Genomic DNA, 19,485 nt, shown 5'->3' with positions numbered 1-19,485 from the left:
AAATTTATGCTTTCCGCTTGGGGATTTCTTCAGGAAGGAAGGAAACTTCTCGATTGTTCAATTCTTTATTAACATGTACATTTTATTTTCGAATTTCATACATTATTATATTTGCAAAAGTCTTATAGCATTAACACTTATGGTATAAAAATTAAAAATTAATTTTTGGTTTCACAGACTTTGTCGCTACAGTTGAAGAAGAAGCCGGTGTCCGAACACACACACACGTTGCAGTCCCTATAGAAGCGAGAATTCGGCGTGCATACCCTCGTGTTGTTTGGGTCGGTTTCTAATTTTGCGAAGGTTTCTAGAGACGAATAAAAATTTCAGCAATTCGTTTATTTTTTAATTTAAAAATAAATTTAGTCGACTCTGTCAACTTACGCGTCGGTGGATCTACTGGTTTCTGTCGAACCTGGATCAATGACGCAATACAGCTGGGAATCTGATGACAAAGGGCTTTGCCGCTGTACGGATCGCAATGGCAATGGTTGCAGTCCTCCTCGTACGCGATGCCTCTCGGACATTTTTCAGCTAGAGTGTCTTCGAAGACTGCGGGAGAAATTCACACCGATGAGTATCGTACACATTTTTTACAATGAATACAATTATTCATTTGACAATGATAAAAAGCTTACAAATCGGAGCACTGGTCGTCGTGGTTGTGGTTAATTGCTCTACGGGCCTAAAAGTCGTTGTGGACCCCTGTTTATTCATGTAAGCCGTATACGCAGCGTCCAAGAATTCTTGGGTCGGTGGTTCCTTTAAATCGCACTTCAAAAGGCTTGTATCCATTTGGCAATGGCACCATTTTTTGTACTCGGTCGGAAAGAAAGTGTTTGGTGCGCACGGCTCACCGGTGACGCGGGTAGCTAAAAAAATTGAATGAAAATTTTCAAGATAATTCGTACGATTGGTTGCTTAGACATGATTTTTATTTTCACTAAACTATACTCACGAAGTGCAGATACAGTCAACTCGCCCCATGGAGATCTCCCTTCTGGCTTGTCTTCGATCGGTGGATCTGGCTTGTCGCAGAAACCCGGTGGACAGTTGGTGTTGCCGTTTATCGAGCTGCATCTGCACGTGTGGCCGCATCCGTCCTTGTATTCGACGCCTCGCGGGCAATATTTGGTCGCTATAGTATGATATTATTTAAACTCGATGTTATATTTACGTAATTTATTTATTAAAAAAAATATATATATTATGCATACGCGGGTTATAGATCGGCAACGCGCTCCTAGCAAAGGCCAAGGTATCGCAAGTCTGGTGCCGACACTGGTAGGATAGACCGTCTAGGGAGCACTTGCACTTTCGGCATTGGTCGAAAATCAGGGAGGGCGAGCATATCTTGCGTTTGGCTGTAAAAAAAGGCGCAGGCTTTCGAGCTGAAAGTTTTTCGCGAGCGTCGAGTGTCTATTTTTTTTCTAGCTACTCACGATCGAAGTTCAGAAGTTTTTTCTGATATTGGACATCTTCGATGTCTGAGTTGGCAGCGGCACATCCGCCCAGACTGCAAGCCACGGCTCCGGTGTTCGGGTTGCACGTGCATTTGTTACAGTTATCCTCGTACGAAGTACCTCGCGGACAGGTTTGGCCTTGAAAATGGAAAAACAAAAGTAGACGTTCGCTCGCGAATCAAAACAACGTTTTCGACACACTGCACTGAATTAACTTATTTTTACCTGCTGCCAATGTCACTAATACTGATAAAACTATAAAACTCTTCATTGTAACTCTGTGCTTTTTACTCGTGGACCGACATTGACGTACTACACTCGAAAACTGAACTGCCTCCGCTTATATTTACTTAAATTTTAAGATCTCTCGATGATGACTCCTGTCGACTTAGACGTAAGAGGTATTACCCGTATGTATATTTAGCCAAACTGGTTCTCACTTATAACTGTCTGTATGTGTGTATGTTTTTTTGGAAGGGGCATAGTCGAAAATTCGGTTAATGCTTTCAAAAAAAATATGTTAACGAGCATTAAAAATTAAAAAGAACCAGACAGAATCGTTCGATGGCTTTTATTCGTCTCAAATTTGCTCATCTAATATTTGTTATTTTATCTTTTCTTTTCTCTTGTATCAAAAAAATGAATATTTTCAGCAATCTCGAATGCGAAAAAATTACGAAACAAGTTTGAAGATCGCCACCACAGTGACCTCCATGATTTCATTCGGACGGCACTGTCGCTGGACCCTGCTCGTCGCAGATTTACTTACAGTTTTAGACGAGATAATTGAATTAATGGGAAATTTTCGCATGATTCGTTTAGAATATCTTCAAATTTATCTATGCTATTATCTGTGCTGAGGTACGTATCACACATGAATAAGACGTCACCAGCTAGATTTTGAAATTTAATACTTCACACGTGTATCAGTACCGCATGCGTCAATAATATTACCAACGTATTAAGGAGTACAATGTAAATTTTTATTTCAAATGTATTCCACGTTATAGTAATAATATTTCAAATACCAAAAGAGCAACTTTTGATTGTAAGACAATTGACAAACAGAATTTTGTGATAAAATTATAAATAATTAACAAAAAGATTATTGATTTTAAAAATGAATAATCTTCAATGAATAGCATACATTAATATAAATGACATTAATAAATCTACGTTGTGTTGTGATCCTTATTTTTCGCTAAGCGATCCTGTATTTTTTGAAAAACAAAGTAAAATAATGTGATTGATTATAATAACACTGATAATGCTTAAATTTGATAGTCAATTCAGATTAAGGACGAGAGAGTTGTGTTGACTCCTCTCTTGTGTTCGTTCATCAGTTGCATAAGAAATTTTTTTTTTCTTTTTTAAAGATTTCTGGTTGCAAGACAAAATAAGGAATTTTTTGTCAATATAAGTACCATTTTTTTATTATTTGACATCAAAAAATTCATAAATATAATCATATCATTGAATTACATCATTTGATGTAATTTATTGGATTTATGATTATCGAAGTTCATTAAAAATTTAATTTAACATTCAAAAATTTTGTATAAAACAGAACTTTAAAAAATTATAAACATGATGCTTGATTTCATATAGTTTAACTAGGATGAAGATTTCAAGTAACATTTAACCACTTCTTTTATCAGTTATTAAATTATTTATTAAACTCCTGTACTTTACTATTAATTACTTAAATATTAATGAGCCTATATAGCGTCGCTGTACGGTTTATCATGCAAGATTTACTTTCGTCCCTTCTAAATCAGCGAACAGCGTGACACTGGTTTCAAACAACCCACTACAAATATTTGCATGGAAAAAAGTACGAAATTAATATTTATAGTTCAAAAATAATCATAATTGAATCTGTGAAATTGAAAAGAACATTATAGAAGCCTTTGCTATAAGTGCTTCTATGCTTCTATGGTAAATGATATCAGTATAAATGTAGGATAAATGCGATACATTTTGAGAGGCTGTTCAATTTACTATAAAAAAATGTGACTTAACATTATCAACCGTCTGTCCAGTACAGGGTGAAATATAATATTGATAGAGTCTGACGATAACACATAAATTACCAGATACTACGAACATTAGTTTGATAACTTTTTTGAAAGAACTCAAGTTTTTTAAAAGAAGTTTGGAAGATAAAAAAACTGATAATAGGGAAAAATAACGCCCGTATAAGTACAAAAATAACGACTATTCTCGAAAGTTGGTCAATTGAGTCTAATACAGAGAAGCTTACAGACTTTCAAACGGAAAAAAATGAAGATTAGACTGATTTTATTTGCGCTTCTTCTTGGTGTTTCGTGTATTTATGCTAAGGCAGTCAGTGAGCAATTAGATACGTCAAACAATGAAATTGAGCAAACGAGTAAATTTTAAACTCAGAAAAAGTTAAAATATAAAACAATATTAAAATGAATTTTTTCAATATTTTCAGCTGAATCGAGCGAACCCGAAGAGCAGCCCGATCCATTGGAAAAGTTAAGTCGACTAGTTCCTTTCATAGAAACACATGAGTTTAACTACACTCAATATCTTCAAGAGCCCGAGGAGGAACGAGTTTTGATTGGATCAAATACGCCCTTGTACATAGCGAAATACGATGAGGAAACTGAGAAAATTAAGTACCGGGCATACCATTACGTGAGTTTTTAAGTTCGATAAAAATTTTTAAGGGCTTATATATACCTTAAGCTTAAAATTTTTTTTATTGAAACCGATTGAGCTTTCTGCACCGGGGTCGCGTATACTTCTTCAGAACATCTATGATTGGGCCACTACCACGGGTGAGATGATCGAACTCATAAGTCTCTCTTAAATAGTAATTTTATGACTAAAATTTCAGCAAAAACGAAAAATAAAAAAAAAGAGTGCTTAACTGTTCATGCAAAGCAATCTGTCAATTCGATCATCTCACCCGTGGTAGTGGCCGTAACCATTCATTTTCTGAAGAAGTGTATGCGACTTTGGTGCAGAAAGCTCAATCGGTACGCTCGGAATATTACGACAGATGACCAAAAACCCGACTTTCCAGAAAACGCAAAATAAGAAAAAATTTAATACGCGTAGGAAAAAGGCTCACGGGAATAGCTGTAACTCAGTACAGAATCAACATTTTGGAGTTTTGAATAATGCAATGAAAAGAGGAGGAAAAATCGTACTCGAAATTTCAATAAAAAAAATTTAAGTTTAAGGTGTATATAAGCCCTTAATTTTTTTGAGATCAATATTTGACTGGTGCATGAAAATTATTGTTCTAGCCCGAGCCTCAGCCCCTTAATTCTTGTGGAAATAAACAACACCAAAAATGTAAGTTTATGTCATTTTATATTCAAGTTTATTTAAAAATAATACATTACAATTTTTAATGCACACATAATATGCTCAGTATTACCGAAAAAACATATTGAATCGGAAAAAACCAGTGACGAAAATGAAGATATTGTTTACCCACAAATATTAGTGGTTGTAGATCACTCGATTTACAAGTAAGTGTTGAAAATTATAATAGTATTAATTATTTATTTAATCATCTCTTCATTATCTTAAATAGAAAATATGGGGGAAATGTATTTAAAATAGCCCAAGTCGTAGCAGCTTACTGGAATAGCGTCGATCTCTTATATAGAACAATTAAAAGTCCGAAAATAAGATTAAACATTGCAGGTCTTATCATTCCAGAGGTACGTTCAAACAAATCCTAGTTTTAACATAAAGTTTTTCAATGGATAAACTAATTAATATTTGATTCTTTTTTCATATGAAAGAGTCCAGAAGCAATTCCTTATGTCGAAAAAAATTATAACCATGATCTAGGAAGTATTGATACATCCAAAATGGAGAATGATATGGTTGATTATTTTGCTGAAAATAGTGAACATCTAGATGGAATTCCTGAGGACTCCTTTGATGTTGCTTTTCTTATGACAAAGTAAATTTTTTTTTCATAAAATTTAATAATATTTAAATTACATATATCCGTTAATAATAATGAGTATTTGTATTTATTCAGTCGATTAAACGCACCGAATTTTTTGGGTAAGAACAACTAATCTTAAGTAATAACAATCTCACAAATAGTTCATTGTTATTTGAAACCTATTTGAAAACTTTCATTTTAAAGGAACGGCCGTGGGAGATGTAACATACACAACAGTTTCATGGGGAACCGGCGATTTTGAGCACAATTCTGATTCCGTTAATACTGGCGCACACGAGCTTGCACATTTGTGATTATCATAATTTCACTAATGACTGAAAATATCTTATGCTTTTACTTAAAGTATTTTTAAAATTTACAGATTAAAAGCAGATCACGATTGGGAAAAAGGTTGTCTTCAATCTCCTAACATTATGGGGAATCCTGAAGGAAAATCTGCCTTCACTTGGTCTCAATGTTCACTTCGTGATATGATAGAATTTGTCAAGTACAGTGTACAAATGTTTTTATTATTTTATTAACTGACCACCTTTAATAAGATTTATCACAAATAATGTTATTAGCAAACGAGAAAATCAATTTTTGCGAAATCGACCGAATATTGGAAAGCCACATCCGCGAATCCTGCAAGGTCGTTATTCTACTCGAGATCACCAATGTCAATCCTTAGGCGGCAAATTGCAAAATTATTTCAATTTGGACCCAACTTACTTTTCACATGTGGTAAAGTATTCAAATGGTTCATGAATACAGTCGTCCTTTCTGATAATTATAGATATGTTTCTCAAATTAAAAGTATAATCAAATAACGATTGATCATCGAAAATGTGATATATTTTTAAAATTTTTATATGAATATTTCATAATTATTTTTTGTTGAATATGTTCGGTATGTCGTATATCTTGTGATATAACCAACCTTTACAGGAGCCTAGTTCGATGATATTCTGAAAATTATATCTTTATTATTTTTATGGTATCGTTTGGTTGAAGACACTTTATCATACTTACAACTTATTACTAATATTCATAACTTTTCACCCTCTGATTTGTTTTTAGATGGATGAAAATTTAAATTACACATGATTTTATTGTAATTATGTATTGTAGCATACAAAGCATTTGAGAGATATAAAACGTTCCGATAAAGGACGACTGCATATATTTTCTCAAATAATTAATTATTTAATTTTCAATCCTAGCCCCGGGAATATGAAGAAGATTGTTCAGTTCTGTTTTGTGCAAGTAGAAATGCCGAAACTGATTATGAAGCAGAAGAAATAAAAACCAAACAGCCACCCCTGGACGGTACAAGTTGCGGCTGTGGCAAGGTACATCTCAAAAAGTACTTACAAAAATAGTTTAAATTTAAATAATTGAAATAATCGATTTATTTTTTTCAGATATGCTTCCAAGGAAAGTGCGTGGATGACCAGGAATAAGAAAACCATTGCACAGGATGCACTGCATAATCATTTGATGCGATAAAAAATGCAAAATAGCTTGAGTAGATCAGATGTTGTAATGATAAACTTGAAACTTCCCACGTGCTTTCAGTTTTTTGGTCGAGGAGATCATATGAAATTTGCAATTTGGGTATTAAAATCGTAGAAGTTGAACATGTAATTTTACGTTGAATTTCAAATAATTTTGAAGAAAACGAAATAAAATTTATCAAAAATAATCATCAATGAATAAAATATTCTATTAAATTTTATATAGAAGTAGTCAAAGTTGATCTTATGCTTAGCTTGAGGTTGCGTTGATGGATAATGATCCATCAAAGAAAATGAAATCACATACAACTCAATCGTGTCATGCAAACACTTGGAATCTTATGGTAAACAGCTTAGATATCCCAAATGCTTATCTCTGAAGGTTTATAGGCTTATACCAGTTAATTTAAGTGTAAGCCCCCTTTGAGAAAAATTTAAGCAGACATAAAAACTCATTTTCTTGCTGATAAAGTCAAAATTGTATTAACTCATTATCACCCTTTCAGATTTCGGGCATTAAATTTTACATAAAATTTATGTAAGTGCAAAGTCTTTTCAAGGCATAGAATTTTCCAAAACATAGAAAAAATCACATCGATCGCAAACTAAAAATTTCATAATTTTGGAGGTTAATGGGTTAAAATGTTGAAATGAAGTAAATTATTATTATTTATCTATATATTACGCGTTGAATGAATCTCACTCTAAAATTCTGGCCTACCCAACAAATCTGGAAAATCGATGACTAAAAAAAAAATTTATCTATATATTACGCGTTGAATGAATCTCGCTCTAAAATTCTGGCCTACCCAACAAATCTGGAAAATCGATGACTAAAAAAAAAATAATTTTATTATATATGGCTGATTCTCTGTGAAATCGAATGGCCAAAAAATTTTTTTTTCTGCAAATATGAAAAACTTGTATTTGATGTGAGATTTGTCCCAAAAAAATTTCAGAAAAATTGGGGCCTTCTATGACACTTTTTCAGAGGCCCAAAGTTGGCCATTTTAGGGTTTATTTGAAATTCATGAAAAATCACAAATATTCAAATAATTCCTGGATCAGGGTAGAATGATTCAAAAATAAAAGGGCCCAGTAACGTTTGGACCAGTAAATTTGTACAATTTTGACAATTTCCATTATTTCCATTATTTCCATTATTACATTATTTCGAATGAGAGGTACTGTTGATTTTCATTCGTTTCAATTTTTGTTAATACGGATATGGTCATACGGGTTTTGGTAATACGGATATCGCTTGCTTCAAGAAATTCGATCTTATTTTCAATTCATGACTATTATGCATAACTTTTCAAGCATCGAATTCTTTAGATGCGTGAAAAATTAAAGCGCACATAATTGTATCGTAAATATGCATTGTAGCCCGTAAAGTGTTGCAGAAAAATAAGTTTCAAAAAAGGATGACTGCATACGTCATTATCTTGCATTATTGCGATTGTTTCATTTTTATAATTTAATTATTTAATTTTTAATTACAGCCACGGGAATACGAAGAAGATTGTTCAGTTCAATATTGTGCTAAAAGAAATGCCAAAATTGATTATGAAGCAGAAGAAGCAAAAGAATTAGACCCACCACTAGACGGTACAAGTTGCGGGTGTTGCGAGGTATATCTCAAAAAGTTTTTAGAAGTAATAGTTAAATGAATATGACTGAAATAATCGATTTATTTTTCAGATCTGTTTCCAAGGCAAATGCGTAGAAGACCAAGAATGAAAAAATCATTACACAGGCTGCTTCATATGATTATTAAGGATACTGCATATAAGATATAAATTTTTTGTTTTCATAGTCGCGAACTGAATAAATTTAATACACAAAACTGTATAAAGTTATACATATTTATATTTGACTGAAGTCATGCAATAAAGCTTTGCGATCAGACCTTTACTAAAAAAAATTCACCTTGAAAAGCGAGCAGTTAGTTTTAAAGCTCTTGAAAAAAGGCAACACTCTTGCAGCCATCAAGTTTGCAATTTTCGTGTGTCGTTTAGCGATCGTTTGTCCTTGCACGTTTCTTTGACTCCGTATAATAAGCAGAAATGTCTTAACTGAAATTTTTTATGTATGAATACTTTTCAGTGTATTTGCTTTTCTTGTTGTTTTTGTTGTTGTTGTTGTTGTTATAAATATTAAGTAAATACATCCAGATTTATCGAGTGGTTATGAAAGAAGAGGGCCACGCTGATTGAGTTAATGCAGATTGACTGAACAGTAGTTACAACGCTTATGCGTTAAACTGTATGATAAAATGCAGCAAAAAGTGCCCGATTTCGGATATTTAACATTCCACATTTAATGTCACTAGTTATGATTAAGAAGTAATTTGTATTACGAGAAGACTCAATTTTAAATAATCTAAATACAGGCATGGATATCTTTGTTTTAGCGCGTTTACAGCTTTTTACCTATTTTGAAAGTTTAAGCTTTGTGCTTATTGAAAAGGTAATATTTGTAAAGTTGAGAAAGTTTATTAAAAAATTTTTTGTAATAATTAAATTTCATAAGCATCAATTTATTGAATCATTTTTTTTCTGAAGTATTACAAATGAAAAAAAAAATAATATTCTTGATTTAGAATTTCCTCTATAAATTATAGAGCTATTTATTGTGATGGTAGTATTGATTTTTTATGCTACAAATAAAAATTCTGCATTGCTGAAAAGAATTTCATTGTGTACACAACAATTTATTTTATTACGGTAATTATGAATATTATTGGTGCTAAGCTAACGTTTTTGGTTACACTAACAAAAAGCTAATGTTGTTACAGCAACTAAGAATACTTTATTGCAAGAGTATTATGCAATATTTTTAATCATTGTCATAGAATAACGTTTTGTTTAACTCTCATCAAAAATCTAGGCAGTACCAAAAATAGGTATGTTAAAAATATTGTATAATATTTTTAGTTGCAATAACAAAATTATAGCTATTTGTTATTGTCACCAAAAAGTTTCGTTGGCGTTAATAATATAACTTTTTATAGCCTTAATTACGCTTGTTGCGACATGACTTTTTTTCACGTGGTCAAATTTTTTAATATTACAATTTGATGAGAAAAATTTTAATTAATTTATCAATTCATTGAAGCTTCAAGTTCTTGAAGCTGTAAAAAAGCATATAATTATACTACATACTATTATCCACTTTAAAACAAATATTAAACAAGTTTAATTACCTCTTTAATTTTTTTCTCTTGCATAACTAACGAATCAATTATTAAGTTTTTAAAGCGTTCTCTCAAGTTTTCATTTTCTATACTTTCTAATGTTTCACTATGTTCTCTTATTTGCTCTCGTAGCCTAGCAATATCTATTTGCAGTTGTTCACGTTTAGCAATCATATCTGTATGAAAAAGACGCAAGTGATACTTATTGGTAATTTTTTCAATGATTTGAAATAAAATATTATAAATCTACTTTGAATTAACCTGGATTTTTTATCGCAGTTTGGGAGTTCGAATAATTTTGATTGTGATTCGTTGACTCTACTTCATCGATAATTTCTTCTTTAATTTTAAAATCAGCAAAGGTTCCTTCCGATGTTTCATTGTTATAATTTAACCCTACTTCGGATATCATCTCTTCTTTAATTTTAACTTGTTCGTGCGATGTTTCAGTTGTAAACATTTCCTTATTAAATTCTACTACTAGAGGAACTTTATTTTCCGTTGATTCATTAAAGGATTGATCCAAAAGTGCTGAATTTGAATCTTCGAACATATTACTAGTTTCATCAATTGGTTCTAATTTTACTGGAAATTCATCTACTTCATCGCTGTCACTAACGGCTCCTCCAAATATGTCACACTCATCTAAAAGTTAACAATAATTTTTAAAATAATTTATAAACGTTAATCAAAACTTTTTCGTCTAAAATAGTTCATAATAATACTTGGAACGTCATCGGAGAAATTTTCAATTTTGGGTTTTACTTCTTGATTTTCGGGTTCGTCAGAGAAATTTTCACATTTTGGTCTCACTGCTTCATTTTCGTCTTCGTATAACACCTCCCACTTACTTCTGATCGCTTCCTCATCATTTATCAAAAGCCTTGTTACTTCTTCCTTAATTCCAGGTGATCGAGAAGGATTTTTTTTAATTTTTCTAAATCTCTTCCTTCTAACATCTTTTAGTGGGGGCGTGATACCATCAGGCCACAAAAATTCTTTATCGACTTTCGAAGGATCTTTCATCTCTTCTTTGAGTATCGACTTAGATTCATTGTAAAACTCGTTCGTTTTATTGAAAGAATTTGAAGCTTCATCCTTTTTTTTGCAAATAAGTAACTATAATAATGAATTTTATTAAAAATATTAATAGATGATTCAATGCTTGATAATTGATGGTTTTTAAATGAACTCCCATACTTGACATATATCTGCGGTTTTGTAAAACTTTTTACCATCTAACGTTTTTAACGATTCCACAATCGTTGGTAAATCGACGACCTGCAATAGGAATGATATAAATATAAAAAATAAGTAATGAACGAGTTAGAGATAAAAAAACCTACTTTAGCTTCGAACATATCATCATCGAATCGAACTTCTGCGTGCCTCAAATCGTTTTCCATCTTTATACCTAATCTATCTTTGAAGATCTCGTCATTCCTCAAAGCTTCCCTTAGTTTCTTTGCTTCTTCCTGAAAAATTCAGGACGTGAATAATAAGAAGGAGGTAAAAGTCTCTCTGTACTATAATATAGTAAAAACTTACCTCGGGAAGGCGAATGATGAATTGACCCTCCTGATCAAGTTTTGGTTCAACTGGTGGTGGTTGATTTTCGGCGTTTTTTTTCCGAGCCCTTCTCCGAATCAATTCATTCCGGATCATTTGAGTCAAAGACATGTTTACTGGGAAAATGTGAGATAGCCTGTGCCTTGCAAGATCGTTGACTCGTATGGGATCGTCGCTCGATCTGAGCTTCGACAAAATTTCTGACGGTGTGTTCGGCTCGTTTCCAAAAACAAAAACAACAATAGGCACGAGCGAGATGGACAATCTTCGCTGTATACCAACAAATTTCAAAAAGTTTGATTCGGTATAGTTGTTCCGGCAAATAAAATCGAATTTACCAATTTTTTTATTTAACAAGTGAAAATATTTGAGTAGTTAAATCGAAAAATATTTCATGCAAGTCCTAGAAAAAATCTTTGAAAATTGTCATTCAGCCTTGCTTTGACGATATCATATTTCCATTTGTTCGATTTCTCATAAGTTGATAAGTTCATGAATCGATCGTTTATTTGAATAACTTCCCGTATCATAAAGATAGCCGGGCTCCCATTATTAACCAGAAACTCCTTGCTTAAAATGCAAAACGACAGCTTAAAAGCCACGACGTAATAGCGGATAATGATGTTTAATGTCAAATCTGAATACTCAACAGAGTGTGTGGCGTGCAACGTAGGGCCTTTAATTATTATGTAAAATTAATGAATGGAATTATTATCTCTGAATGCAAAAATTTTTCCTTTCATTAAAATAATATGATAAAGTGATTTTCAAAATTGAATCATAACGAGCAAACGAGTGAATTTTCTGATTTAACTGATCATGAGTTAGAAGAAGCAAAAACTTCAATGCCACCAGATGATGGTACAAGTTGCGGCTGAAGTAAGGTATATCTCAAAAAGTACTTACAAAAATAGTTTGAATGTAAATGATTGAAATAATCGATTAATTTTTCCGATCTGCTTCCAAGGCAAGTGTGTGGAAGACCAAGAATGAGCAAATCATTTTATAGGCTGCTTTGTACAATTATCGAATGCGTTAAGAAAGTAAGAGCTAATGGTGTATACTTTAGTCGTAGAAATGGTCAAGTTAAAAATCTCCCCATGTACTTAGGTTTTAGTTAATTAGAAATTGCGACAGTAAAATATTTATGAAGTTGCACATTCAATTATATGTTAAATGAACACTCATCTCGACTAAATCGAGTTAAAGTAGATTTAATACAGTTTTTAAAGGGGTTTACAATGAATTACACAATTTCAAAGTTTTAAATTATATATATTTATGTATTTTGTATTCAAAATATAATAATAAACATTATACACATGATGCTTGCTCTCGCATTATTATTGCGACTGTCAGTAAAAGACTGAAGTGCGCCTTTACATTGGTACTGTGGCATAATTTTTCATTTCCATTTAGTTGAGCGCTTTTTCAATATTGGCTAACATCTAGAATCAACAGATTAAAGATCAAAGATCAAAAGCTTACATGTTCCTAGGTATAAAAAAATTGTTTTAAACTACGATTACTTCCACAATGCACCCTCTTTTTTATTCAAAACAAACGTACAGGTGTGAAAATCACAATAGTTTTTTTCTTTCAATGAGGTCATTTTCATCTTTAGAAATATTAAAATCTGTTTGTTACTAGACATAAGTCTCTTATACTTTCTATAATCTTCAAAAATGAAAAATTCATGATCGAAGTCACAGTCATACGATTGATTGAAACCATGATGAAGTTGCATTAATTAAGCATATAAGTCTACTAGTTCATCATTTATCAGAATTTTACATCATTCACACCCGCTGATAATATTTAATTTTTTGTTTTATAATTTTATAAATTCTTAAAGCCCAAAAATTGTTGAAACTCGATGAATGCTTCGATTTATATTACGGTGGCAAGAGAAAAAAACACGCAAAATTGTCTGTAATTCTTAATCGTTATTCGTATTATTTATGTATTCATCACAGTGATAAACGAAAAATATATATGCATATATGTAATATATATTATTTTTCTGTTACACAATATTCTCTTATGATCACTTTTATCAAGTAGAAATAGCAGTTACCTAGTAATTTACACGTTTATCATCTTTTTACATTTTTTATTAGATTAGTTTTTTCCAACCAGCGTTCAATTTAACGACTTCCAAACGATCACCCTTAATACTTAAATTCAAATAATTTTCATTCTAAATCAAAAACTGACATTATGATACATTTTGGAGAAATATTAGCACTTCCCGTGACAAACATTGAATTGTTTGCACGAAATAAATTGCAATAATACCCATAAGAAAGTTATCTCCGATACGAAGAAAGCGTTACACGCTTTGTATTTTTTACGATGCAGTTTTACGATCTGTCTCTATATTTATTTTTATTTTTAAAATGTTTTAATGATAGATTTTATTTACAAACTTATCAATAATTTCGTTGCCACCGACACCTTGGGTGTGCGTTACTTTCTCAATACACGAATGTTAACGTAAAAGCTTTGTCTAAGTTTAGTTACGATCTTAAAATGTATAAATAACAAAATTAAAAACATCGGAATGGATTCCGCTCTGCAAATTGAACTAGATACATTTCCTTTGCAAAAGTTATTGTAACAAGTTTACACTATAATTAAACATTCCGAATATAAATCAATGTATACGATTATAATTTTCTCTTTGTCATATTTACAAAGTTTATAAATGGTTATAGCTGTATACTTTAATTCAATTGAATGACATAATATTAATCGTGATTTGAAATTGTATCTCAATAACACATAAAATAACACAAGATTTTATTTAAAGCTAACGTATTCACAACTTCGCGTTATTCTTTCATAATTGAATTAATAGTAGAAACTCTAAAATATCGAGTTCTCTAAAAATAATTTCTTAGTATTCGGTACTTTGTGTTAAATTATAAAATAACATATTCATTTAAACGAAGAAAGTTCGTTCATAATTAAAAACAAAAACAAATGTTAGTTGCACACTTAGATTGATATAAATTCAACACTATCGATCGGCGTTTCTATACAGTATCTTTATGTACATAAACAAAGCATTTATAGCGTAAGACTCTGCACCTTTACAATATTTTAGAAAACTGATGCATTCATTGTTTTTTTTACAAATCGATGTCGTTCGGTTCAATTATCTCGTAACCATTTTCATTCGATGTATTTACAAACTGTCTTGAATTTTCGTATTGTATTTTACTTAATTTTTTCCAAGACTCCGTAAGGAGACTGCTGTCAAAACTGTAAGCATACGCTTTCGTATCGTTCGATCCATTTTCTGAACAGTACATTTGGTTCCGTTTTACTTTTTTATATATTAAAAATCTGTCAAAGTCATTTATATTAAATACATCTATTTATCCATTAGTTATCGCGTACTTTTTAAAATAGTTGCATACGTCAAACAGTGCTTACAAGGATCAATCTTTATTTTCATTTTTGTTCAAAGGCACGCAGCGCCATGTTTTATTAAATCACGTCTGAGATCGTCTACAGTAAAAAGGTCCCTTCATTTAATTACGTCTGTTGTAAATTTGAAATTTTGTACTTGATTAGTTGTTCGGGCGAAAAACTTAATCGCTGTCTTGAGAATTCGAAATGCCCGTTAGCTCGAGAGTGTATCGATTCTATCGCGGCTCTTTCGCACTATACAATAAAATTTCACTAGCAACATTCACTAATATTTTCCAAACAATGAGGAACGTTGTTTCAATTCTACTATTTACGCAGCACAGTCAAAATGACGACGAAAAAAAATTTGTTTCACAAAAATACGCAGTCATTCTTCTATTTTTTTTTTTTTTTTTTTTTTTTTTTTTTTTTTTTTTTTTTTTTCATATACATAAGAGACAGCAGACTCCCAACTCGATCTCTCGCACCTCAATTTTTTTTCTGCAAATGTACAGACTATCTACTCTTCTATACACGATGCATTTATTTATAAGCCTTATTACACTAGAGCGTTGACGACGATTCAGCATGGTTGGCAGTGACTCGTAGTTGCCGCACATCATCTCGACAGGATGGCACTGAACAATGTCACGCCGACCGACAGTGCAACGGATACCCTCATGAGCAGCGACGTAGAACCGGAACTCGACGCTGCCCTCGTCAAATCCTCGCATACACCTGGGAACGAGAAGAAGAAGGAGATGAGTTATGAGTCCAAAGCAAACACGCGCACACGTTACATACACCCCCGCAATGATTTATTGCGCCTCGGGTTAGCATGTAGATATAGCACATACACACGCACACACAGAGTCACTCGAATGAATAGCAATAAGTAGACTTGCCTTGATTAGTGAGTTTGTAAGTCCATTGACTGGACGAAACGGCTCGTTGGCACAAATTCGTCGGTCGCGACAGCCAGAGTTCCTGCTGTTCGACGCGACCCATTTTAATATTGCCTTCGGTCAGGCGCATCGCCACGCACAGCGTCTCGCGCTCCGCGGTCGCGCTCCTGTTGCGCGACACTATGGTGTACCAGGTACCGGCTTCCTCCCAGCTGCCGTGGCACGAGTAAGCTGAAACTTTGGTAATTAATCGCGCGGTTAGTCGTTGATTTCCAGCATTATCATCGATATTATGAATAAAATTCTTACCGATATCGTTTTTCTTGCACGATTCCTGAATAATCATTTCGTTCTGTCCCGAGGACGAGCATCCTATTTGCACGTCGGCGTTTTGGCAGTCGTCGCTCGGATCGCCGGCCTCGTTGCTGTCCTCTTTCCAATGGCTCTGCGACCGACCCGTCGACACGGCGTATCTTTTTCTGCGCATACGACGAGCTTGTTTCAGCTGCGGTACGTGCATAAGATCCATCACTGTGTAACGACCCGGTTTAGGGCAGGATCGTTTATGGAGTGATGAGGCTGAAGAACGAGCGTGTTAATTAGTACCATAGCTATTTGAGTATGCGTGTAATGATAATACGCTGAAGTTACAAAAAATCACTCACTAATTAAGGTCATGTGAGGCTGTTTTACAGGATCATCAAGGGAACAGGCTTCGTGGGGCATTGTCATCTTTTGGCTTGACTGTTGAACCTCTATTACATGATTGTCTCTCTTGTGAAATATCATACAAACGTAACCGGTGTCACTAATAAGAACATAAATTTAATGATTAATCAACGATCTTTTGTAATAACGTATGATATTCATTCAAAAAGTATCACTCACCATCCACTAGTGACATGAGCAACGAGCTTCACTTTCAGTCCCTCAGAGTCATCCTTGGGATGAATTTTCTCGAGGTTATGACACACGACTTTTTCCTCTCGCATCACTTCGTTACCGCCGTTTCTATAAGACACCTTGAGAGTAGAGTTACCCGAGGTGAAGTGATAATTTCTGGAGCCATCCAAGAAATGCCAATCGTGATGTTGGGTAACCCACGATGGATATTTGCATCTGACATGCTCTTTGTCTTCTAATTTAAATAAGAAAAGAAGATAGGATTATTTGTATAACATAACAAATTATTGAAATGAAGAAGAAATTATATGAACCTTTGGTGAAGTTGAATGTTTTAGCTCCTTCAGTAACCGAAGTTAATCCGGTACAACTAGGATCACCTGATTGAGATATCAGATAACCGATTTTGCCGTTGTGATGAACTTTTTCATATAAAAAGCATCTGAAATGAATACATTAAATATGAAAAATTTAATTTCAACAATTTAAATTTTTTCCATTAAAACAAGAATTTTATTTTGGAAATTAAATGGTAAACATACACGAATGCCTTATCAATACGAATGTATGAGTATCTTTTGTCAAAAAACTTTCTTGTCTTCAAGTCCGTTAATGTATTATATCCAAAAAAGACTAAGCAGTGTCAACCATCTATCAAGTGTAAGGCGAAATAAATTTTGACAGGATCTAGCGATAACATAGAAATTCACAGATATTTTGAATCTTGGTTTCATAACTTTTTAGGAAGATAAAGAAAAAAACGGATAGTACGTTTAAGTATAAAAATCACGATTATTTTCACAATTTGTTCAGTACAGTTTAGTACAGAGAAGCTTACAGACTAGCAAAAGTGAATAAAATGAAGATTAGGCCAGTTTTATTTGCGCTTCTTCTTAGTGTTTCGTGTATTTATGCTAAGGCGGTCAGTGAGGAATTAGATACATCGAACAATGAAATTGAGCAAACGAGTAAATTTTAAACTCAGAAACAGTTAAAATATAAAATAATAGTAAAATGAATTTTTTAAATATTTTCAGCTGAACCGAGCGAACCCGAAGAGCAGCCCGATCCATTGGAAAAGTTAAGTCGGCTAGTTCCTTTCATAGAAACACATGAGTTTAACTACACTCAATATCTTCAAGAGCCCGAGGAGGAACGAGTTTTGATTGGAACAAATACACCCCTGTACATAGCAAAATACGATGAAGAAACTGAGAAAGTCAAGTACCGAGCGTATCATTACGTGAGTTGCCAAGTTCGATAAAAATGTTGAATGCTTTCATGATTAATAACTGAATGGCATTCTAAAATTATTTATTGTAGCCCGAACCGCAGCGAATGAATTCTTGTGGACATGAACAACATCAAAAATGTAAGTTTTTGTTATTTTAAATAAGCATTACAACGATACATTATAATTTTTAATAAACTTTTGATGTGCTCAGTATCACCTAAAGAACACGTTGAATCGGAAAAAACATATCACGAAGTTGAAGATATTGTTTACCCAGAAATACTAGTGGTTGTAGATCACTCCCTTTACAAGTAAGTGTTAAAAAATTATGATAGTTTTATCTATTCAAAAACGTATTTCTATATTATCTCGCATAGAAAATATGGTGGAAATGTATTTAAAATAGCTGAAGTGGCAGCAGCTTACTGGAATAGTGTCGATCTCTTATATAGAACCATGAAAAGTCCGAAAATAAGATTAAATATTGCGGGTCTTATTATTCCAGAGGTAAATTAAAATGAACCTAAATATTAATATTGAGTTTTTAAAGAATACATTTATTAAGAACTGTTTTTATTTTTGCATGAAAAAGAGTCCGGAAGCAATTCCTTATGTAGAAAAAAATTATAACCATGATCTAGGAAGTTTCGATGATTTTAAAGTAATCGATGATATGTATGAATATTTCGCAAAAGATAGTGGAAATTTAGATGGAATTCCTGAGGATTCTTTTGATGTGGTTTTTCTCATGACCAAGTAAGTTGTTTTTTGTGTAAATTATTGCTCTTTTAATGACAATTTATATTCGTAAAAATATGGTACAATAAAATGATTGTTTTTAGTCGACTTAATAATCACGGCAATGATGGTAAGAAAGTTATAATTAGATCTAGTACCATTTATCATAATTTATTCTTAATTGTATGCTTTACTACTTTTACGTTAAAGGAGTGGCATCGCATGTTGGTAAATTGAAACGCACAGTTGCGTATACAGGTGGTGAATTTGAACACGATTTCTATTACGTTATGGTTGGTGCACACGAGCTTGGACATTTGTAATAATGATATAATTATCATGTATTTATCGTTAAAAAACATTTTCAAATTTTTCACCTGAAATATTTTTATAATTTTTAGATTGAATGCAGATCATGATCGGGATACCGGTTGTCTTAATTCTCCTTACATTATGGGTGGCGATGCACCCAAAAGAAAACATGGATTCGCTTGGTCCCAATGTTCACTCCGTGATATTTCACAATTTCTCAAGTATAGTATAAAAAAATTGTCATAATCCAATTCAAAACTAATGATTTTTAATACTTATCATCATGGA

The 19,485-nt window shown here is 32.7% G+C and overlaps 3 protein-coding genes across 4 annotated transcripts in view; 1 reads left to right on the top strand and 2 right to left on the bottom strand.

The window, feature by feature from the left end:
* Positions 1 to 1,836: 1,836 nt before the first annotated feature.
* Positions 1,837 to 6,869, top strand: LOC106655312 (venom metalloproteinase 3-like). The gene is made up of 11 exons (XM_014375637.1): positions 1,837 to 1,873; positions 3,925 to 4,130; positions 4,748 to 4,796; positions 4,876 to 4,975; positions 5,041 to 5,170; positions 5,255 to 5,418; positions 5,500 to 5,525; positions 5,611 to 5,716; positions 5,789 to 5,921; positions 6,630 to 6,758; positions 6,831 to 6,869. The coding sequence occupies exons 1-11, from the start codon at positions 1,837 to 1,839 to the stop codon at positions 6,867 to 6,869; spliced, it is 1,119 nt and encodes a 372-aa protein (XP_014231123.1).
* Positions 6,870 to 9,553: 2,684 nt separating this feature from the next.
* LOC106655344 (transcription initiation factor TFIID subunit 7-like) lies at positions 9,554 to 11,893 on the bottom strand. The gene is made up of 7 exons (XM_014375676.2): positions 11,668 to 11,893; positions 11,466 to 11,594; positions 11,320 to 11,400; positions 10,845 to 11,238; positions 10,381 to 10,764; positions 10,129 to 10,295; positions 9,554 to 10,056 (listed from the first exon to the last, which is right to left on the bottom strand). Exons 1-7 carry the CDS (start codon positions 11,797 to 11,799, stop codon positions 10,027 to 10,029), a joined length of 1,317 nt encoding a protein of 438 aa, XP_014231162.1. The 5' UTR covers positions 11,800 to 11,893; the 3' UTR covers positions 9,554 to 10,026.
* Positions 11,894 to 13,023: 1,130 nt separating this feature from the next.
* The window catches only part of LOC106655313, a 190,647-nt gene continuing 184,185 nt past the window's right edge, over positions 13,024 to 19,485 (bottom strand). For both annotated transcript variants that reach the window (XM_014375639.2, XM_023461863.1), the window contains 6 exons: positions 17,228 to 17,355; positions 16,899 to 17,148; positions 16,676 to 16,818; positions 16,320 to 16,589; positions 16,011 to 16,247; positions 13,024 to 15,843 (listed from right to left, as the gene is read on the bottom strand). In XM_014375639.2, the coding sequence (XP_014231125.1) occupies positions 15,725 to 15,843; positions 16,011 to 16,247; positions 16,320 to 16,589; positions 16,676 to 16,818; positions 16,899 to 17,148; positions 17,228 to 17,355 (1,147 nt within the window). In that variant the 3' untranslated portion in view covers positions 13,024 to 15,724. The remainder of the gene's footprint in view (positions 15,844 to 16,010; positions 16,248 to 16,319; positions 16,590 to 16,675; positions 16,819 to 16,898; positions 17,149 to 17,227; positions 17,356 to 19,485) is intronic.

Source organism: Trichogramma pretiosum, unplaced genomic scaffold (genome assembly GCF_000599845.2).
Source record: "Trichogramma pretiosum strain Unisexual culture from Peru unplaced genomic scaffold, Tpre_2.0 scaffold12, whole genome shotgun sequence".
In the NCBI taxonomy this organism is placed as follows: Eukaryota; Metazoa; Arthropoda; class Insecta; order Hymenoptera; family Trichogrammatidae; genus Trichogramma; species Trichogramma pretiosum.
This window is presented reverse-complemented; position numbering and strand designations above follow the sequence as displayed.